We start from the raw sequence: 23,585 nt of genomic DNA, 5'->3' as shown, positions 1-23,585 counted from the left end.
AAGAAAAGGTTAAATCAAAAGAAGTCCACCTCTCGTTGTGAAATGCCACATGATCGCGCGCGCGCGGTCCCGCGAGACACGTTGGGAAGTGGGCGGCGACGGAGCTGCCGGACCGCAGCTGTGCGGAGCCGGTGTGGATTGACAAAAAAATTGACCCGTCCGGAGCACGCAGTCAAGACGCACCGCACCGCAACCGCACCGCAACAGCATCCAGTGAAAACCCGGGGTAAGGCTCCACAGCTGTGTACTTGATCTTTCGGGCATCCAGTAAATAGTTGAACTGAGAATATGCAGTCTCCTGGTTGTTAGGAGTAGTATAGTGAACATTAAAGATAAAAGAAGCGGTGAAAGTTGCCATCAGAACTTTCATCAATCAGGCAGTTTTTACCAGCGGTACAACCATAATCTGTGCCAGCGATTTATCATGTGGACTTTGTTTACTAGGGGCAGAACTGTGATCTGCGCCTACTCCATTGAAGACATCGACCAGGCCTTCTCTACATCCAAGCTGAAAGGCTACAGCAACTCCTTCATCGGAAGTCGACCAGGGATGGTAAGGATATGCAGTTGAACGACTCGTCCAGGTCCAGTTATCTTTCAAATCTAGTTGCTCTTGTTCAGTCCCTTTTCTCGCAGTGTGTTCAAAATTCAATGGTGGGAGGTCACAACGACATGGCCAGGGTTAGGGTTTTGCAATATTTTTTTTAAAGATAGGGTAAGAGTTCACTTCCAGATTTTGGGTTCACATTTATTGTTAGCTAGGCCTCTTAATGATTATATAGGAGAATTGAGCAAGGCCGGAGTGTTGCTGTGACATGTCGTGGCTTGGCGCCTTCCTTCTATCTGGCACACTTTTCTGGTTGAAACTAGTTAAACAACCATCAGGTCACACATTTTCACATGGGCGAGGCTGAGCCATCCCCCATGTGGGTGGGCGGCCAAGACAGTATAAGAGTAGAAACCCTTTTTGAACAGATTAGACTTTTTTCCGCATCTAACAGAAAAGTCTCCACAGCTATGTACTCGATCTTTTCTGGCATCCCGTAAATAGTTCAACTGAGAATTTGCTGTCTCCTGGATTAAAGCCTAGATTAGGCTAAAACAAGGATTTAGGCCGGTTTTAAACAAAGGCTAGTGTTTCAAATTACAGTTTCATATTAGGGATTAATGGCTCTTTGCACAAATCCACTACTTCCTGAACTCAACACCACTCCTTCATTTCCTGTCTTTCATGAGTGGACAATCTGATTAATCCAGGTGTGTCTGGCCAATGTTGTTGTAGTTACTGAGATAGTTGTGCAAAGAGCCCATAGATAAAGCCTGGGTTAGGGTTGAAACAACAGGGTTACAATTGGTATCCTTCCACTCCAGCTGATTCTGATTCCGTCGCTTCTCCTCACAGTGTGGTCGAAAGAATTCCTCGGCAGGAGGAAATGACCTCAAAAACCTGGGCGTGATTCGCTATCACCCGGAAATCGAGGATGTGATCCGGCCGGTGGGCGTAGCCCCGCTGGACCTGCCGATGGACGACCAAATCACACACACTGTTGCGGACATCGTCCTGGCCGTCAACGACGAGCACTACAGTGTGCTTTACCTCGGAACAGGTAACGTCCAAATTCAGCAAGTACTGTTGTTGGTTTTGGGGAGAATAATACTCTTTTCAGTTCGGGTTTTGAGCTCAAGACAAAATTAGATCAGATTCTTTAATATTTTCCGTGAAAAGCAGCAGAACAAAAAGTCTTCGGTTATCCAGAAAGGAAGGAGTTCCTTGATGCTAAACTGTATCTGCTATTTTACTTCATAAAGACAGGAATCTCTAGTCCCTAGATTGTGAATCTGCCAGTGTGAAGCCAAGATAAACCCCGAGACAAACACCACTAATCAACCACGACTCCCACCAGCTCAGTGTGAAAGAGTACACCTGGCACTGATTCAAGATTGCAAAGAAAATTCAAACTAACACTCAGCAGTACAGACTAAATGTTGGAAGAACAGTGCAGTTCTTTTAATTAATTAGTCATCATTTGTCCATGACATTTAGAATCCTTCCAAACATCAATTGCACCAAGAGCACTCAGATATTTCATTTCAACGTGATCAAACATGCACGCCGCGCAGCTGCCGTCGCTCCGAGAAGGTCCTCCAAAAATTGCCTGGCGCCTGAGGGAGATCACCATGGCAACCATCACAAGTCATATGTGTGCCGCTCTCGTCGTGTTCACAGGAGATGTCACATCTATCGGCTTAAGAGTCTCGGCAAGCAAATTCACAGGACTGTCAGTCCAATATGAGCGGCTAAAAATAGCAAAAGAAAAAAACAATTTGAGAGAGAAAGATGCAATGGCGGAATGAAGTGTGGCAGCAACAGGAGGGATGCGACCTGATGGCCTCAAAAGAAAGTGGAGCATATTGACGTCTGAAGGAGGACGAGAACGCTCTCCTGTCGCCTTCTCGACTCTCAGCATGGATGACATCGCTGTGCCTTTCACAGCAGCTCGAGAACGTTCACGTCTACCGGGACGACTGTGCGGCCAGCAAGAAATTGAATAAAGCAGCAAGCAGTCGCACCGTCAGAAACAGGGTGACAGTGGGAGGGCATTTGTGTCCCTCCAAATTCAATCGACACTGATGGGGCTAATCATTGGACTCCAAGGCAACCGGTTCAACCTTTTCTACGTCTGAAACGGCACAGTTGTGCTCCGATTCGTGTGATCCCTTTTGGAGAGCTACTTGACACAAATGTTCACGCACAAACAAGCTGCAATAAAATCATCAGAACAGCTCCATATTATAGTTCGCAAAAGTAGAAGAATTTCACAAGTCGGCTACCAAGGTATCCAGTGGTGGATGTAGAACCTTATAAAAATGACTGATAAAGTCAGATCAAATCAAATAAAACTTTACTTATATCGCACTTTTCATGCACAAAAATGCAACTCAAAGTGCTGAAATCAATTTGGTTGTTAATCTTTGACATATCCAAGTCTAATTACAACCAAAGCGCCATTGCTGTTACTGTTAATCTCAATTTCTGACCCACAATTTGATACATCATTCGATTTTTTTTTAAATAATATTATTATATAGGGCTGGATATTGACACTAATTTCCTGAATTGATTCCATTTCGATTCACAAGGGTTAAATTCAATTTGATTCGATTCTATTTAATCCAGTATTGATGAATATACATTCATGAAACATCAATCTTTTCAAGGACACGATTAAAAATTACAAACACATTAAATTCCAAATTAAATGATATGGAGTCAGTAATTGCTCAAATAATTAAATTTATTTTTGTTCATGAAAGTAACGTGTGTTCTAATCACTTAAGTGTTACACAAAATCTGACATCAGCAATTTCATAATTGTAATAAATAAATAATTGTAAATACAAAATGTAAATATAATAAATTGTTTTAAAGTACAAGTTAGGTCTTTTGTAAAGGTAATAAATTACTTTAAAATTTCTGAGAGCAGAAATTTTCAAGAAAACAGCACGATAAAAACAATATGCACACATACAAAAAAAATGTAGGCTTTAAAATGATATTTTCACATGCATTTATGTGGAAAATAAATATTAAAATAATAGATTTCTGGCTTTATGAATCTAACCCGAATAAAATAATAATAACCAAATAAACCCAGCCCTAGTATAATAACAATAATAATAGTAATATTATAATAATATATTGATATACTGTAATACATTTGTCAGAGGAGGCATGCCTGTGTTTTTTTTTTTTTTTATCCTTGGCCCACTTAAATTAATTTTGAGATGGTGCACAAACATGTTTGACAAGACTCTGGGAGTTTTTTTTTTTTGAAGCACTTACAAGAAACAGATGTGAGTCTTGTCGACGACGCAATTTCCATCTCTATTTTCAGCCAGGTAGCCGAAATGCTCCCATAGTGCTCACCTAAATGAGTTTGGAGGGTCTGCAATTTCAGGGTTATTAGTGGTACTAGCCATATTTTTCTGCTATCCTCATGTTGTTGACCCAAACTAGCATCAGCGGTCGCCACCTTTTGCTCACTCCAGTCGGATGGCCATCACCGGAAAAAAAACAGTGACAGTTAGAGCTGGCGTGCTGAAAGAAATTTATCTTCAGCATTTGTGTGTGAAGAGCCTGACCAAGATAAACCCCAGCACAACTTTTTGGCCTTTTCTCCAAGAGTGCAAGCTTTCAAATAAAGACTGTTGTAAGACAAAAAAAAAAAGAAAAAAAAATACGATTGTGTCCACTCAGCAGCTGAAGTTGTGCACTGTCACCCGTTTTCATCCCGCAGTGCCGCCTGCTGCTGCCATGTTGCTGCTGATCTACTGTCTTGATAACAGAGCTGGAAATAGACCATCTCATACAATAAACCAGATGAAATGAGTTACATTATCTTTGACAAAAGAGGGTTTGAAGTTTGAGGAAAAGAAGTTAGGACAGGAAAAACTAAGAAGAACCGTGCTGGGAATGTGATGAAAGGGCTTCATTGTCGGAAGAAAAAAAAAAAAAGAAAGGATGGACTTACACAAATATTCCCTGTGGGAGTATTTGCCAGCCCGCTACAAATCTGCAAGAATAAAATCCACTCATATAAAACGCTTCGCCACTAATCTTTATTCTCGTCATCAGTGCCATGAAAACTGGGTCAGTTTCTGTCTTTGTGATTTCCAGCTCCGTCGCGGTTCTTCGTTGACGGATGCTCACATTTTTGACAAGTGCGTCACATCAACCAGAGCTCACTTTCGACCTTTTTGTGCTTTATTCCTTTTGACCTGGCAGCCCACCTACGAGTAGTGTTAATTTCGTCAATGAAAACTAAACAAAAATAATTTTGTCAACACACATTTTTCATTGTACTAAGCCTAGACTAGACTGGACTAAAATCCTCATTAATAAACAATAACTCGGATTAAATCACTATGCATTTTTGTCAATGAATAAAGACAAGACAAAAATGTACTTCACTTTAAGGACAGTTTAGTTCATGAACAAAAACGGGATGAAAGATATGATTTTGCTAAATCTTGTTTTTGCTAATCTGTCACTATAACAATAATAATGTTAATCCAACCACTAACTAATGCTGGCTAACTTACTAGCTCATAGCATGGAGCCATGGTAGACACTTGTTGACGTACTGTAATTGTGTGTAAAAGTTTTCATCAAAAAAAAAAAGATGAGAGAAAATTTTATGTGAAAATTTTAGATCTGAAATGTTCAACATAATCTGCTGACAAAAACAAACAAACAAACAAAAAAAAACATGGTTTAAATGATTGTCCTGACTAAAACTAGACTAAAACGGTGCCAGTTTTTGTTGATTAAAACTAGATGAATAAAATGATGTTTTCTTGGACTAAAATGAAGACTAAAATGCTAGATTTATAGTCGACTAAAAAAGGACTATATAAAATATGGGATGAGGTTGACTAACTATGATAAAAACTAACGTGATTGAAACTGGACAAGAACTGAGACTAAATTTAAAAATGGCGGCTAAAATTAACACTATCTACGAGTGGAAGCGGTCCAAAGACTTCAGGATTTTGTCCACTTTATCTTTGCCGACAGAGCAAGGAAAAGTCCTCAAAGTTCTTCACAGCAGCGAAGGAGTGTTTATCGTCTCCCAGTACTCCATGTTCCGCAACGAGGGGCCTGTCCTCAACATGGCCATCAACCCGCAAAAGGTACGCGCAACACCAGGGCCACGTGTCTTGCCAATCAATCATTTATGCTCTCATAGCGATTGATGAGGCTACTTAGTATTCTGTTATCGACTTCACAAAGAAACCAGGCTATGAATCGAGACAGGATTCCCGTCTGGAAACGAGACAGCTCTTATCTTGATTAGAAATCCAAAGAATTCCAAAACTGCTCGTTTTGCCGTAGGGTCACCTGTACGTTGCTACGGCGATGGAGGTCCAGCGGCTGCCGCTGGCCGACTGCGGTCGCTATGGCGACACGTGCCGCGAGTGCATCCTCTCCCGGGACCCGTACTGCGGCTGGGACAGGGCCAGGAGGAGGTGCATCGCCATCCCGCCAGGATATAACGTCACGTCTGGGTATGTGTCTCATTGAATGAAAAAGAAAATACTTACTATACCGTACAATTGCAGTACCTTACTGTAAAAAAAGAGAAGGGAACTGCTTTGTACTGTATTATTTTACAGAAGCTTGTTGTATTTGTTCCTCCATGACGTCAGAATTTAAGGTATTCAACTGTATTCATGAAAAACTGTGCACTACTGCTGAAAATTCAACCGTATTTTTAAAGCAATTTGTTACAGTGTACTTACAGGACTGTCTCAGAAAATTAGAATATTGTGATAAAGTCCATTATTTTCTGTAATGCAATTAAATCAGCAAAAATGCCATACATTCTGGATTCATTATGACACGACGTGGAGAGGTAGGACTCAGACGCAGGCGTAAGGTAGGCCACCAAGGCAGCAGGTTTATTTCCGGCCAACAGAGGTCTCCTCTCAAACTGAGAGGAGAACAGGGAGGGGAAAAAGTGGAGAACAAAAAGCGCTCCACTAGGGAGGAAAAAACAGGCAAAAGGTACTGGGGACAACAGAAAGCGCTCCGCTAGGGAGGAAAAAGGGCACAAGGCAAAAGGGGTAACTAAAGGCGCTCCAAAAGGGAGGAAAAGGCACAAAAACAAGGCAACAACGCTAGGCAACATGAACAAGGACATAAGGACTGTGGGACGCTTCCATGCACTGACGGTGACACTTCGGCACTGAGGGGAGAATGCAGCTGGCTTTTATTGCAGTAGGTGATTGGTGGCAGGTGGTGATAATCAAGGGCGGGGACCGGTAATTATGGCGTGGCAGGAAGGGCAAGTGACCTGGGGTGAGAGGGGAATCAGAAATTCAAAATAAAACAGGAAACATGACTATGAAAATAAAAGCATGGCCTGTCACACAGGTGGCGGCGTGACAGTACCCCCCCCTCAATGGCCGGCTCCTGACGGCCATCCGACCCAAAGAGTCCAAAAACAAGGGTGGGCGGAAGGGGGCACGGAGGTGGGAACACGGCCCACCCCTCCGTCCCAGACAAAAGGGCAGTCCAGGAGGGCGACCATGAAGCCAGACAAGGGGCCGTTCAGGATGTTCCCGATAGAAGAGTCCGCGGGCGGACTTGACGTGACTTGGCGAGGCGTAGCAGACGTGGCGTGGCAAGCTTGGCAGACTTGACGAGGCGTGGCAGGCTTGGCAAACGTGGCAGAATTGGCGTGACAGGCTTGGCAGACTTGGCGAAACGTGGCAGAATTGGCGTGACAGGCTTGGCAGGCTTGGCAAACGTGGCAGAATTGGCGTGACAGGCGTGGCAGGCTTGGCAAACGTGGCAGAATTGGCGTGACAGGCTTGGCAGACTTGGCGAAACGTGGCAGAATTGGCGTGACAGGCTTTGGCGTGGACGGCTTCGGCGTGGACGGCTTCGGCGTGGTCGGCTTCGGCGTGGTCGGCTTCGGCGTGGTCGGCTTCGGCGTGGTCGGCTTCGGCGTGGTCGGCTTCGGCGTGGTCGGCTTCGGCGTGGTCGGCTTTGGCTTGGTCGGCGTGATGCAGAGACTTGGCGTGACCTGATGCAGAGACTTGGCGTGACATGATGCAGAGACTTGGTGTGGCTCAGGGTCTTGGAGATGCGCCCGGCGAGACTCGGGGGCTTGAGGCGGTGACTGGCGAGGTTCAGGATCGAGAGACTCAAAGGTGACCAGGTTGACTGCGGCTGAGGATGCACTGGTCGCTGATTGGTCCAAAACGTGATCCCTACAATCTTTTCCCCAATCCAGTATATTCCCGGAGTTCCAGTCAATTCGGGGGTTGTGTTGACGTAGCCAAGGGTGTCCCAGAACCAAAGTGGGTGACGAAGCTTGGATTACATGGAAACGGAGATTTTCGATGTGTTGTCCAATTCGTACTTCCAGGGGTTCGGTGATGTGGGTGATGCTGAAGAGTTCCTTGCCATTCAGGGCTCTGGCCTGGATGGTCCGGGGAAGGGGTTCGGTGGTGGCTCGTACTTGCTTAACGAGGCCCCAGTCCATGAGGCTCTCGTCGGAACCGGAGTCGATGAGGGCTGGCATGTCCATGGTCATAGCATGGTGGCGTATCTGGGCTTGCGTGATTCTTTGTGTCTTAGCAGGTCGGGGTGACGAGAAACTCACCGGTGAACCTCTTTTCACGGTGCAAGTTCCTACCAGATGACCAAGTTCACCACAGTAGAAGCAGCGACCTTCTTGGCGGCGACGCTGTCGCTCCTCGGTGGTTAACTGGGCCCGACCAAGCTGCATGGGTTCCTCCTCGACGTTAGGCACTTCCCTTGGCCCTGGTCGGGGAGGCATGATGAGCTGTGGCATTTCTGTTTCCATTGGCGGTGAAAAGGGGGTTGGTTCCACCCTTCTATGGTGCCCGCTGGACTTGGTCAACTCTCGTCGGCGATGATCAGCACGAATCGCTAGGGAGATCAGAGCATCCAAGTTGGTTGGAAGGTCCACGGGAATCAGGAGTTCTTGTATGGCGGGTGAGAGTCCTTTCAGAAAGTGGTCCTGTAACGCTGTGGAGTTCCAGCCACTGTTTGTGGCCAAGGTGCGAAAGCGGATTGCGTAATCGCTGACGGGTTCTTTGCCTTGTTGGAGCCGGCTCAATGCTCGTGCCTTCTCTCGGTCATTGTTGTCGGGATCAAAGACCTGGCGCAAGGCGGCTTGAAAATCCTGTACATTTTGGCAGACCGGGGAGCCCCTGGCCCATTCCGCGGTTGCCCAGGTCTTGGCTCGTCCAGTCAGGTGGGACACCATGAAGGCTACCCGGGACCGAGCTGTGGAAAATGCCTGTGGTGAGTGTTCAAAATGGATGTCACACTCCGTGAGAAAGGTCTGACATTGTCCAGGTTCACCGGAGTATCGTTCTGGGGAGGCCAGTCTCAATCCTACCCCGGTGAATGACGTGGTCGGGACAGAGAGTTCGGGGAGGGGTAGCTGTCCGGTGGAGGCTGGAGCTCGACGCCGCGATTGGCTCACCAGTCCTTGGACCTGGCTCGACAGCTCCTTCAGCTCCGAAACCACGGCTTGCTGAACCTTTTCCTGGTTGGCAAGCCGGAGCTCAAGGCTCTGCAGCGCAGCCTCGACCTTTCCTGCTGGGTCCATGCTGGCCGAAGTGTACTGACACGACGTGGAGAGGTAGGACTCAGACGCAGGCGTAAGGTAGGCCACCAAGGCAGCAGGTTTATTTCCGGCCAACAGAGGTCTCCTCTCAAACTGAGAGGAGAACAGGGAGGGGAAAAAGTGGAGAACAAAAAGCGCTCCACTAGGGAGGAAAAAACAGGCAAAAGGTACTGGGGACAACAGAAAGCGCTCCGCTAGGGAGGAAAAAGGGCACAAGGCAAAAGGGGTAACTAAAGGCGCTCCAAAAGGGAGGAAAAGGCACAAAAACAAGGCAACAACGCTAGGCAACATGAACAAGGACATAAGGACTGTGGGACGCTTCCATGCACTGACGGTGACACTTCGGCACTGAGGGGAGAATGCAGCTGGCTTTTATTGCAGTAGGTGATTGGTGGCAGGTGGTGATAATCAAGGGCGGGGACCGGTAATTATGGCGTGGCAGGAAGGGCAAGTGACCTGGGGTGAGAGGGGAATCAGAAATTCAAAATAAAACAGGAAACATGACTATGAAAATAAAAGCATGGCCTGTCACACAGGTGGCGGCGTGACACATTACAAATCAACTGAAATATTACAAGCCTTTTATTGTTTTAATATTGCTGATTATGGCTTTTTTTTTTTTTTTACTTGGTCTAATGAAATATTCTAATATTTTGAGATAGGATATTTGAGTTTTCTTAAGCTGTAAGACATAATCAGCCATATTAAAATAATGAAAAGGCTTGCAATATTTCAGTTGATTTGTAATGAATCCAGAATGTATGACATTTTTGCTTATTTAATTGCATTACAGAAAATAACGGACTTTATCACAATATTCTAATTTTCTGAGACAGTCCTGTAGTTTCCAAAATGGCCGCTTAATGGCTTATTGCACGCCACTGGAGCAAATGAATGCCACCATTTTGATTTTGAGCTGTTTCTCTACTGACTCTAGAGAAGAATTATACATTATGTATTTAATAATTTAGAAGTGGAAAGTCCCTCTTCTGGATCATTAGCAATAAGACAAAAGGTGGCACTGAGAATATACAACATCAACAAATATATATATTTTTAAGGTAGCTTCATGACCTGTGTGTTGTGCAAACAAACTATCCTAAAGGGATGAAGAATACAAATGTATAATTTATACTAATAATGATAAGAGCTGGCCCTTTTTGAGCCATCAGCTTATTGTGGTGGAGGGGTTTGTCTGGGATTTTATGGTCACTCATGGCAAACCGGTCTTAAGTGAGAAACCAGACAAAGCACAAGCAAGACCCCTGAAAGTATGCAGGAAAAGAAGCAAAAACATGAAAATAAATCTTACGAATTAGCCCAAACGTTTCAGTGTCGAATAATTGTCTAGTAGTACAAATGAACCTTTTTACTCCACCATTAGGCCTACTCCTCTCCTACCATTTCTCCTGCTCTCCTTGTAATTTAAAATGTACACGCAGCACTTTAAGAGTGTTTACCTGCTATGAAAGACAGTAAGAAGCAAATTTGTTGACGCTGTAGTATCCTTTGCATGTTTTATTGCACATATAAAGTACACTTGCAGGCTCCTAATTGCTTGCAAAGAGTGTTTAAGAGCAATCTGTCCTCTGTGTGTTCTCCTTAACAGGATGCTGATTCAGAATCTGGACCAATCCAACTCGTCGGTTTGCGGCGAGGCTGCTGGTGAGGCCTTTATCTGCTCTCGGCTGCTCTCTGTATCTTAATTAAACCAGCGGTCCAAAGATGACTATCACTTAATTGAACCGAGTCCTAAAAAAGCTGCAGGCGGGAGAATTTCTTACATGGAAGCCAACTTCAGAGTCCAGAATGCAACCGTAAACGGCAATATGGTGACAAGCATCTCCTCGCCCATATCAGCCACCCCCCCCACAATCGATAAAAGACTCTTTTACAGTAATGACGTCTTGTGTCACTTCCCAGAAATCAGTCTTTTTTTTCTTACCGCAACTTTGTCGCATAAACACCGTGTTATTCTTATTTTACAGCTTAACAACCCGTTTTATTGACGGCTTTCAGTCCTCCTGTTGTAAATTGATGCACTGCAGCTCCAGTAACTGGCAGAGTCTGTGTATTTATGCAGCAAAGACGGTCTAATTGCTTTACTGCATTTTCTTCAACTCAATGACTTTATTATGCCCGAAAAGCCAGTTCGGAGCAGGCAAAGCAATTAATGAGCAGTTCTTACAAATTGTAGGCCATTGTTCAAGCTAAAGGGGAAAATACTGCACCTGTTTTTAGGCGATAAGTACTAAAAAAATAAACTTTCTTAGTTGAAATTCCGTAGGTGTTTAGCTGTCAGTCATACAAAATGAGTGAATGATTAGAGGAGAGGAAGAGTAGAGCTAACATATGCATCTTTAACAAATTAAAATGAGTTCCAAGGTGTCTTAATAGACTGTTACAAGTAGAAATACAGCGAGAATCAAGATTTACAGCTATTTTATGCCCCATATTATTCGGCCTTGCGAAAATGAACAGGAAGAACCAAAAGGCCGCCTCCAGTGGCTTTTGTGACCATTACCACCAGAGGGGGGAGCTAGAGGGTTGCTTAGTTTTTTGCCTTCGACACACATCATTACATCATTTCTATGTCATTCGACCCCAACTTGAAAATAGCAGCTCTTCATCCAGCCTAGCTGCCAAATTACGGACAGAGCTGGACTGGCCATCTGACATTAAGGCAGATGCCCGGTGGGCCGGCATCTTTTGGGCATAATGCAGTGCTTTGCCCCAGGAGATCAGGCCAGAATTTAGAGGAAACAGCACATTAATCCACTTATGGTACTGACAGCAAACTGAACCAATCAGCATCAATGGCAGAGTTACTTGGTAGTAGGGGTGGTCAGGTCTGATGGGGTCAAAATGCCAGGGACGATTTTATGTGCCAGTCCAGCCTTGGCCATGGCCGAAGAAACTATGTGCCAGTACAATTACACCCAAACTACTATTTTTAGAACAGCGCACTGTGCATGGGATTTGATTTTCGGACAAGAAACACAGGCAGGCAACTATTCGTACGAGGCAAAACTTGTTAACTGACTCGCTATTTCACCATAAATTCTAACAAACCTCTGCTGCTTTGTTGTTTGCCGCTATGTGATGTTGTGACCGGGATCGAATGAAGGGAGTTTCCAGAGGAATGTCTATGCTACGTACAATTAAAACGACAGTGATTTACGCGAAACATGTCACCGAAGACACCTATATGCGCTCTCTACATTTCGTTGTTGGAAATGGGCCAACATCTGAAAATCCAGACCCAAAATGAGAGAGTGCAGGTATGTTGACCGTCTGCTTTCTCAGCGTTAGCCTTGCTAGCTGCCTGCTACAACAAACTAGTTACTATATGTCATGGTGTAAATGCACCAAAAATACCTCAAGTTTACCTACGTAACGGAAGCCACTGCTGCTTAGATGTGAAAATTAATCTGAAGTAACAGCGCTATATGATGCTATGCCTACAACAACATGCTAGTTGATCAGTGTCACTAAGATGTGAGCGGTCACTGTGTCACCACGCCACTTTAACAACAGTAACTAGACTTAAGTAACAGCCCAAAGGTAGGCTTAAAATCTTCAAATGAAAATCGTGACTTCAGTGTGTTTCGTTTTTGCGAAAATTAGCGACGAACACGAGATTAGCAGTCATCTAGACCGCACCGGACTGTCAGCAACGATCATAAAATAAATTTTACCTTTCTACGAAAACTGCTTTCTTTCCACCGACTTAGAGGTCTCTGCATGTCAACCACCGTTTCTGTTCCAAAGCTGTTTGTTGATTGAACCATGTTGAAATTTCACGCCTGGGACGTCGTTCTCTCCCAAAATGATGTGTGCACGTGTGTTCTACTCTATTATTTTTTCCGACTCATGCATATTAATAAGGGGAACGTGACATCATTTGAGATCAACCCTATTGTAGTATGTAAATTAGCCACACTGCTATATCACAGAATGGCTCGTCCACATATGTAGTTTTGGAAATAGGCAGATCACAAAAGCTTGACAAAGTTGTGCAATTCCCGGATGACCCAAGTCACCTGACTTGAGTCAAGTCAGACATAAAGTAAGTCACCAATTTCTGACTCGGCACGTGCTTAGCTGAAACGTATGAAAGTTGACTTGGTATTCACGAGATTCGACTTGACGTACATGACAAGTCTTGAGTTTTAAATTTGAAAACCTAATTTTGAAAATAATGTGTTTTTGAACAATATTTTTTGTGTGCAGACGGCAAACCTCATGAAAGCCAGTATAGTGGAGGGAGCTCTGACGATGATTAGATTGAGATTCAAGGATTATGCGTTTGATGAAACTGGGGAAAAGAAAATGTTAAATATTATATTCACTATTTAACAAACGGTTGGCTGGTCAGACATTAACTAAGCTTCATGCTGGTTGTGTGCTCGATTGAGAGAAATGAAGAATACAGTGGGGACTTGACTCGCTTTACGTTTGAAAGGTTAAGGCTACAAATGTACTCGTGACTTCCGCCCACCTCTGTGAATTTCACACTTAATGACTCATAGGTTAAACCACGGCCAGTATCACAACAATAGAAGCACTTTTCTCCACCTGTCCTTCAACAGCACTCAAGCTGCGTCGCACCTCCCCCAAGGAAGTGCTGGTGCCATCCAACACCTCCATCTTCCTGCCCTGCCCCGTGCGTTCCTTCCACGCCACCTACCGCTGGGAGAAGGACAACTGCATCAAGAACTACCCCTGCCTCTTCTCCGGCGACTTCTGCGTCCTGGGGCCGGCGGTGGACACGCCCCTGAGGGAGGGCGTCTTCCGCTGCATGGCCACCGAGGACGGGTTCAAGGTGGAGGTCATCTCGTTCAAGCTGGTCAACCACGGCCGGCTGCTGGCCGCCTCGCTGGCTTCCACCATGGGGCCGTCGCTGCTGCTCGCCGCGGCGGCCGTTTGGCTTCATTAACTGCAGCTAGCGCTAACCACGTATCCTTAATGACTCCCAGTAACAGGATAGGCGGGAGGTTTGGTTCACAGAGCATTTGAGTATGAGATAGAAGCTGAAAGGGGCAGTTAACCTTGCAAAAAATTCTTGAAAATAATAAGTTCTATGTAACCCCACTAGTCTGATTAATATTGCATTAGCGGAATATGAGTTAAGCAGCAAAACCTTACAGTTTTTATCAGTATTAGAAGGCACATTTTGCCACTTGCTGTCGACTGAAGAGGACATCACAGCCCGAGCAACTGTGATGTCATCTTCAGTTGACAGCAAGTGGCAAAATGGCCGCTCCTGGGATGGGTAAAAACAGCTGGATTTTACTGCATAACTAATATTCCACAAATTTAATAATAATCAGAAAGTCATGTTTAGACGAGTGAGGTCACATATAACATATTATTGTCAAGAAATTTTAAGCTTGACTTCCCCTTTAAAATTGGGGTTCTCAAACTGGGGTAACCTGATAAAATAATTTGCATTTAATATCGCATTTAATGAAGTGAATTGGCGTGTCAATAAAAACAAGCATAATAAACCAATTACTCCACCAAATTAAAGCTGTGACATCGATCCCTGCATGAAGATTTTTTTTCATGAGAACAAAACATTTTTTCAAGAATATAATCCTTTTTTCAAGTTAATAAAGGCACCTTTTCCAGAATAAAAAAAATAATAATATAGAATCAAATTGTATTTTTTTAAATTTATTTAGGAAAAAAAAAAGAAGACTTATTTCCCTTGTTAAAACTTTGATATTAATATCAAAATAATCCGGATATCTTGTAAAAATATATTTTGATGGTAATATTTTGATGCCTCTTTGTGAACCATCCCTCTCGCACTGTAAAAGCTAAACATATCCACTGGGTTGAAAACAAACATCAATACCAGGCCGACATTCTTTCAGACCATTTCTTTCGATATTTTGACTTAGATTGTGCTTCTTTGTGGATATGTGAAGCTTTACTTCTGCTCTTACATCAGACATCTTGCATCACTTCTTACATCTCATTGGTAGTTTTGAAGAAGAAAAAAAACAAAAAGTCTGGTATTGAGATTCTCAAAGCCTTAATACTTCTGGGACATCAACTCCTAAGCACAATTTTGCAGTCCATGCAGAATAGCGCGCGATCGCTGGGACTCGGGCAACATCGCTGGGAGGAAGAGTCATCTATTTTTTTGACAGGAAGTAACGAGGATGAGCAAGAGCTCGTTGCCGACCATCACTGTGTCTCAGCACCTCCTCCTCAGACAAGGGCGGTTTTTCTCGCATCTTTTTAACAAGACGCCATCAAGCCATGACACCTTGTTCACAGCTTTGCCGGGTTTTCCTCGGCCTTCTAAAAAGGTCAACTACATCAAATGTGGCAACACCTTCGCAAATTTAGCAGGTCCGGGAAGGCTCAAATTAAGACTGGCCTTATATCGGCCTTACTTTGCAGTCTTTGAGAAAGGTCAACTTGTTTGGTGGGCCAAACACAATTAGGTGGTCCAAGTTAAAGTATGGATATACAGACTGAAAGTCAGTTTTTTCTGCTTTTAACAACAGTTGCTAATCACCGTGTTTTTAGCATAGGGTGATATGGCCTGAAAAGAAATTCTCTGAATTTTGGCAGAATTAAAACCAGTTTTTGAAAAATAGCCAAACAAGCGAGGAATTTGAATGAAGTCGATAAAAAAATTGTTCTGCTACATAGAACCAAGCAAATTGTATCCGACAGAGCGCAAAGACGTAAACAAGGTGTCGCTATAGTATTTTTCGCAGGCTTCGTCATAAGGGCAAAATTTTTACCAGGAGAGGAAAAAAAAAGGCTTGTGTTTAGATTTGTGATGTTTAAGTATTTTATTGCTGCCAATGCTGATTTCTACCATTGCTGCCTCTTTACGTCAACATTTGTCTCGATGCTTTGGGTTGTTCAAATGCCATAGTTGGAATGTGATATGTAACCGTTAGTATTTCTTACCGAGTTTCAAAGCTGTGATACAAACAAACTTGCTAGTCCCTGGACAGAAGCGTCACGTACGTTTGGCAGTAAGCGGCTGATGAAGAAAAGCTCTAGTTTCACGTTTTGCTCGAACGGACATAAAGTCTCTGACTGGAGAGTCGTGTAGCGGATTAAAACGTTCTCCAGAGCGCCCACAAATTATCATTCGGTCGTGTCGGGCCGTCCGCTGCGGCCTGGCTGTCATTAATAGCTAATTAGGAGCCAGCTCGCTGCGCTCTACATTTATTTGACTTTACGAGCAATGCGGATTGAGACGTTTCCTTTCTCGCTCGTTGCTTGAGGATCTGCTTGCCTGCAGCGCACCGAAAGCGGTTAGAAATAGTCCGAAGAGCAAAAATGTTATTTAAAAAAAAAAAAAAAAAAAAAAAAAAACTGCCTTGAGCCAACATCATCTTTCCTGCCTTTTAGTGCATGTACATGACAACTGCTCATCCATTCAACTGGCTACAGGCTTCAGAAGTGACTTGACTTGACTCTGGTCAAATTTAAAGACCCTGTGAAGTGAATTTTGAGCTACTTTTCGAAATATATTAAAGGTGAAGATAATTCTTACAAACTGAACTGAATTGAGGGGATATAAACTTTATTCCCCACCATTTTAGTTTTTCTGATTTTTATAGGCAGGGCTAAAATGACACACTTAGCATCTAGCATGACTTACCCCTCGCCCACATTATAAGAGCTTGCGAACCTTTGTTCACGTCATTCCTAATTTGGCACAATGTCGAGTTACTTAGTTATTATTTCTAGGTAGGCTACATTTCTACTGCTACAGTGTGCAGTTAGCTAGCTAGCTAGCTAGCTAACTAGCTATGCCTATACCCCAAATACACACTGTCCCTGCTCGACACTATTGACAGAAGAATGACATGATTTAAATTCCAAAAGCAAGCAGGTGACGCTGGGGACAAGCCCTCCAGCTTAAACATGTAGGAATATGTCGGCATAACAAAGATGCTCGGTTAAGTGGTAGCCTTTTTTCAGCAGGGTGTGTTTTTGTATATTCAGTAGTCACACCCAAAGCATTTGAGATTTTTCATGATTTTGAAGCCTCATTTTGTGTACTTTATTTATTTATTTATTTATTTTTTAGTCATTCAAATTTGACATGGTTGCTAACAACACTCTTCTCTGTGGTGTCGATTTTAGAAGACATTTCTTTTCACTTGACAGGGTTTTTAAGTCACCTTGAGGACTTGTTTGACCAAAACTTTGAAAAGACTCAACTTTGACTTGGTACTCGACCGGCTTGAATTACATGATGTGAAAAGTCTTGCCTGTTTACAGTTTTTAGAAATTTGCATTTTTACGATGCTGTGACAAGAAAAGTAATTTTTGTGTGTAGTGCGTGCAAACCTGTCAACCAACCAGTCTGCTTTGATGCAGAGTGCAGAGGTCAACTCGTGAAGCATCATGGAGGGACATCAGCTGCTTAGTACATTTAAATTCATGGAATACCGCCAACACGCAAGGTTTGCAACTCTGACACAATATCTAATTTCATCTAGAAACCACAAAAAAACTGGTGAACTACGTTAACGTTACACTTTAGCTAACGGATAGCTAGTCAAATACTACATGTTGGGTATGTGTTACTGTTTTGAGATTATTTTTAAAAATATTTGTGATTGTGAATGTGGTCGTGCAGATAACTCACACAAGTACAGATACTGAGCGGTGCGATTGCATGCATGACGTTACTTATTACTTGCTTGAGATGGCCGAACTCGTCTTACTTTAAAATTACGTTGGAATTTGACTGATTTTTTTGCCACAGTCACTTGAGATTGTCTTAAAACTTGAAGGTCAAGACTTAAGAGTTACTTGTGACTTGCACTTGCTTACGCCCACCTCTGGCAGACTTCATATCGACCGCTATGTCATCGCCTGTGTCACGTGTCTGCCTATCAACTAACTTCGCGTACAAAAACTAAGCTTTTTGATACAAGCTCCTTTATAGCTGCGAAGCCTCAGGGCTCCTTTCCAGCATATCGCAACCAGGAAGTAGTCGCGTCAGGACCTGCATGTGGTCTAAATACAAACAGCCACTCAACAAAAATGAGATCAAGCACCGTTTCCACCTGTTGCTTTGGTTACCGCTAGCAGTCTGTCTGCGTCAGAATTGGATTCTAAGCGTTTGAAACACGTCTTTAAATGGCCGCCTTATTGGAACTCGTTTTGCCGCCGGCCCGCCATATTTGTCACGTTGCCTTCAGGGACGTGTTTAGGTGGCTCGCTGTCGTCTTTCTCTGAGGTCGAGTGATGTACAAGATTTGTGCCCGCTGTCATTGTGTCTTGTTTTTTGTGTCAAACTCTTACTACCGTACTCATTTTAGTCATGATATATTAATAATGTCATTATTTTTCAAAAGGTCATATCTGGTGCAATAGATATTCATGTAACAAATCCTTATTGACATGTGTTAACCTCGACATGTGCGGTGAAAACCAATAAAATGTGACTACAAACAAATGGACACTGTCTTTATTTGACAGGAAATTATGAATTGCACTCACAAGAAAAATTAGCAACTTTCCCATTTAAAAATGTATGTATATACTGTATAAATGCAAATAATTTAAAATTATTTAGAACCATCATTTGCACCATATCTTCTCCTTTCTCCCCTAATGACCATAATTAAGAATATTTAGAAGTGTATGCAGTAACATCTATTCCAGAAAGATTAAATGTTGATTTTCTCAAGGGAAGATGGCGTCCAAAGTGAACATTACGTGAGAGACGACTGCGTGGCCACATGTAAGGTCACAAAATGGTGGAAGCCTTGTATGCCGGAGGTGTTACATCACCATCTGCTGGCAAGAATCAGGTCAATTCAGCAGGATTTTGCCAAAGAAAGTTCAAGGTACTTTCAAGTAAGGATGCAACGATATCCTATCACGATATGATAATTATCATGATATTGTCGGGAAGTTGGCGATATAGGCCTATATATAAAAAAGCTCCCCCTCGCAATACTTTCTAAAACTCACTATATTGCTAAACAAAAAACTCATATTGGAAAAAAAGCACTATTGTTTTTATAAATACTAACAGCAGTGACACAGATATAAGCTTGGCCATTTTATTAGATTGTGCTCCTATTGGCTCAGTGGTGCAAAGTATCCCGGCCTATGTAGTTCCCAATACTTTCAAATGGGTGAAAAGTAAAGTTTTTTTGATGGGTATGTTGAAAAATATTTGCTGGTATGAATTATTTAAGGGAGTGATAACCGCCACAGTGGCCAAAACATGCCGACTTAAAATTTATCTGCAATAATAAACTAGCCACCAGAGGGTGCTGGAACATATCACAAATTAAATACAACCTCGTCTTTTTAAAGAGGAAGTCAACCTTAAACATTTCTTGACAATAATGTAAAATGTGTCCTCACTAGTCAAAACATAACATTCTGATTAATATTACATTTGTGGAATATGAGTTATGCAGCAACATCCAGCCATTTCTATCCATCTCAGGGGCGGCCATTTTGCCACTTGCTGTCGACTGAAGACATCACAGTTGCTTAGGGCGAAGGCAACGACCAATCACAGCTCACCTGTTTTCTGAACCTAAGCTGTGATTGGTTGTTACCTGAGAACTGAGCAATTGTGTTGTCATTTTAACTCGACAGCAAGTGGCACAATTACTGCCTTCTGAAATTGATAAAAACTGCTGGATTTTGCATATTCCACTAACGCAATATTAAGCAAAATACCAAATTTAGACCATAGAACATATTGTTAAAAAATCTGGGGGGGTTGACTTCCCCTTTAACAGATGTGCTGCTTTTTAATAATGTTGTGACATGACGACGATGATATCTTGCCAATTTTAATATCACGGTATCGCAATACTTTCAAGTCATGTGACACACAACTCCTCAACTCTTCCTGCTATGAGTTTATATCTGAATTACTGTTAATAAACCACTAGGACAGACATGCTTGCTCATGTTCACAAGCACTTGAAAAACTGAAAAGATGAAATGTGATTCATAGAGGTTACTGATTAATTGAAGATTATTTGTCAAAATATCAGTGAAGATTCTCACTCATCCAAATTTTCTGAAGACTTCTGACCTTTAATCCAAAAGTCTTCTTTCGTACTAAATTGTGGAACTGGAGTCTTCGCATTAAAAGAATAGGTCTGTGTTGGGTGTGTCACCTGGGGATGCTCAAAATAGGGTTGTTGTTGCTGTCAGGTGTGGCTGGTAAATGACCGTTTTACATACCAACATATTCACCTGCCTGCGAGCAAAATATTTCGTTTGTGGCCATTCCATCCATGTAAGCAGACAATTTATGGGAGAGACGTTACAGGTCATTGCTCTCAAGTGAATGATAAGTGATGATTTAAACCCACTCTTCTGTTTCGAGAGGGTCTGTTGATATCATTTGACATATATATATATATATATATCTTCTAGTGTTTAACTTTGTCACAGTCCAGAATTTCGACATTTTTCTACTCAGAGGAATGTCCAATATTTTTAAAGACCCGGAGATGCTGTCTGCCATGTTGTGCCATGTGTTTATGTAGTAGGACTTACTTGGCACACATAACATTGCTGAGTTTGCTTTTAGAAATGTTGTCCTCGGAGTTAACCAGCTTTTTCGGATTTATCAATATGTTATGTTTGGAGAAACTCCTGCCGAGTTAAAGAGTCACAATATTTTGCCTCCCTCTTGTTTCTGCCGTTAATCTTGGGTGCAGCGGTCCTTCTTTTGACTAGCCCGAGGGGACGGAACAACCAGAGACATAAATAGGGAGGACTCCACCATCCATACCTAAAATTTCGAACTGAACAACAAAGTGAAAAATGTCTTCAACAAACTAGTTACCTCAATCCAGCCCTTTTTGTGAGGGTGATTTTGTTTCTTTAACAAGAAAATTGTGGTATGGAATCAATTATGTGGATTTTGTGGAAAAATCTGATTTTAATTTTTATGGTCATATCGCCCAGACCTGCAATTAGTATCATGTATTTTATTTCATCACAAGAGCTTGTCAGAAGTGAGTAAGTCTGAAGGAAAAGGCCAATGAAGGTCAGACGTCTCAGACCAAAGAACACGCCGCCCTTTAGCGCGGCTTGTTAATGATCCACATTCAACCTTTCCCTCAGTACCTGCCTCCAAATATTTGATTCCTCAACCGAGTACAGTATACTCATTAATTAAGAAACGTAACAAGAGTTCATGTTAGGGTCACTAAAGCTCATCTTCTAAATCTCAACATTGCCTCTCGATGCCTAGTGACCATATTGGCCATGCATGCTGCTATGAATGCCAATTGTTTGGCAGTTATTCAGAAATTGCGCAGTATGACTGTAAAGCTATTTATGGAACAAAAGGTGAGGACAAAAGGATTGACGATTCAAAACTGATAAAGAAAAGTTGAGCTGGATGTCAAAACAAACGTCAGGGGGAAAAAAAAACAAAAACAAAATGAATCAGAGGCCACCATGGAAAACTAACATCTCTAGAAGTCAAAACAGAACGCACACAACATCAAGGCTGGATTTATACTCCATTAATCAGTGTAAAGAAAAATGGAATATTACAAGTAAGATTAGGCAACAAAAAGGAAGAGCACGTTGCGCCATTACACTATATCCTATAATTGTGGGAATGCTGAAGCATTCCCACATATGTTATTGTGATCTTTATTCTCCACACTTTTTGGCATTGTCCAGTCATAATTTATCTCCCAAATTAATTTACTTCATAAGCATTCCACATGCATTAAAATCTTAGCATTCAGGTATTCAGTGTTCAGCTTTCAGCATTCCTGCGCAATTTCTCCAGAAATTGCACTTAGTCTAGTTAACATTAGTAGTCTTCATGACCATCATGCTTAAACGGAGTTTTGTTGAGTATAGTATAGTATAGTAGTCAAGTATAGACAATGCTGCTAACTAGTCTAGCTGATTTCGATTTACATATTACAACTTGCAGTAGTCTGCCTATGTCTATTTTATTTATGCATAGTTGTCCCTTTACTGTTGAGATTTGTATTAATAACTGATAATTATATACTATTTGATGCTACATACTTTTCTTGCTGCTTGCGGTTCACATTTGTATACACTACAAATTCATATACATTGGTGCCTTGAGATACATGTCAAATTTGGTCCATGACTACACTTGTAACTTAAAAGACTGACGAGAAAAAGCTGGCGGCCCGCCAGGCCTATAAAGCACTGGAGGGAAACCCTGTTTATATTGTACTACTACTGATCACTGTGCTGCTGTACAAACTGGAAGTCCCCCCATTGTGGCGGTAACAAGTTTATTTGAGCTTTTTCTATTCTGGCAATTGATCTATCACATTTCCTCACCAAACAAAAAATGTCGTCTGGGAATGTTGTCATGAATACAATACAGTCAAAAATCAAATCAGTGCAAAAATAAAGCACATGTTTCACTACAAGGCAATAGTTCCACTTTCAAGTTGTCTGTGTAAATTCAGCAGAGTGAAAGAAAACAACTCAAGTTTTGGAGGCCGTTCCACATTCCTGAGCATTACACACACACAATACACACACAAACACGCACACACGCAGAGGAGGGAGAGCAAGCACATAAGGTAGGAAGCTCAGTCAACAGATACAAACTGGTCTGACACACTGCCCCGATTCAAACGCGTGGCCACGCTGAGGAAGAGGAGTCAGCGCCTGACCACCCTTCTAAGGTGAGTTTCAAATATTAAACATCAGGCCAAAGCTAATGCAACTTGATCCACAACAAGCGTTCTGCTGTTGAATAGATGCTTGTGTCGTTCAAAAGTAGCGTTGCTCAACTGATGGCTGCAGCCCAAAAAGTGGCTGACAGATAGATGTGTTTTGGCTGAGTTATAGGAGGGAAGCTGGTCCAAATATTTCATGTGCATTCTTAGGATTTTTGTGCGGAATATCTATTAGTTTAAAGTGCTGTTGAAATACATTTTTTTCCATTCGTTATTAAAAAAAAAAACACAAAAAAAAACAAAAAAACATACTGTCACACAAATAATAATAATAATAATAATAATAATAATATAGAATTAATGCAATATTTACGGCCAAAATTCTACTAATTAAGTTGAAAGCTTTTTTAAAAAAAATGTGAGTATCAGAAAGCAAAATTTAAAAAATTACCTATGGACATGAAGAGAGAAGACTAATAAATGAATGAATGAATGAATGAATAAATAAATACATAAATAAAATAATAAATAAATAAATAAATAAATTTAAAAACACAAAAAAAATAATAATAAAAATACCAAAAGAAATCCAAAGAAAATTTTTAAATCTGCATCTTATTTTTCAATAGAATCTTTTCAGTGTCAATGTATTTTTTTTCTACAACAACAAACATAACAGCAGTGTTCTTTCTCCGTACTATATTACTACTTGTCATGTCCTTTGCCACTTTATGCCCAAGAT

The 23,585-nt window shown here is 42.1% G+C and overlaps 3 protein-coding genes across 3 annotated transcripts in view; 2 read left to right on the top strand and 1 right to left on the bottom strand.

The window, feature by feature from the left end:
• The window catches only part of LOC144022666 (semaphorin-7A), a 32,732-nt gene extending 14,108 nt beyond the window's left edge, over positions 1-18,624 (top strand). Inside the window, exons 9-14 of the mRNA XM_077527664.1 lie at positions 445-553; positions 1,403-1,607; positions 5,579-5,694; positions 5,897-6,069; positions 10,780-10,835; positions 13,763-18,624. Of these exons, the coding sequence (XP_077383790.1) occupies positions 445-553; positions 1,403-1,607; positions 5,579-5,694; positions 5,897-6,069; positions 10,780-10,835; positions 13,763-14,109 (1,006 nt within the window). The 3' untranslated portion in view covers positions 14,110-18,624. The remainder of the gene's footprint in view (positions 1-444; positions 554-1,402; positions 1,608-5,578; positions 5,695-5,896; positions 6,070-10,779; positions 10,836-13,762) is intronic.
• The window catches only part of ctsk (cathepsin K), a 90,298-nt gene that overhangs the window by 52,079 nt on the left and 14,634 nt on the right, over positions 1-23,585 (bottom strand). The window lies entirely within an intron of this gene.
• The window catches only part of tlr18 (toll-like receptor 18), a 16,045-nt gene continuing 15,185 nt past the window's right edge, over positions 22,726-23,585 (top strand). The window contains exon 1 of the mRNA XM_077527125.1: positions 22,726-22,849. The gene's annotated coding sequence lies outside the window, so the exon portion shown is untranslated. The remainder of the gene's footprint in view (positions 22,850-23,585) is intronic.

Source organism: Festucalex cinctus, chromosome 7 (genome assembly GCF_051991245.1).
Source record: "Festucalex cinctus isolate MCC-2025b chromosome 7, RoL_Fcin_1.0, whole genome shotgun sequence".
Classification (NCBI taxonomy): Eukaryota; Metazoa; Chordata; class Actinopteri; order Syngnathiformes; family Syngnathidae; genus Festucalex; species Festucalex cinctus.
This window is presented reverse-complemented; position numbering and strand designations above follow the sequence as displayed.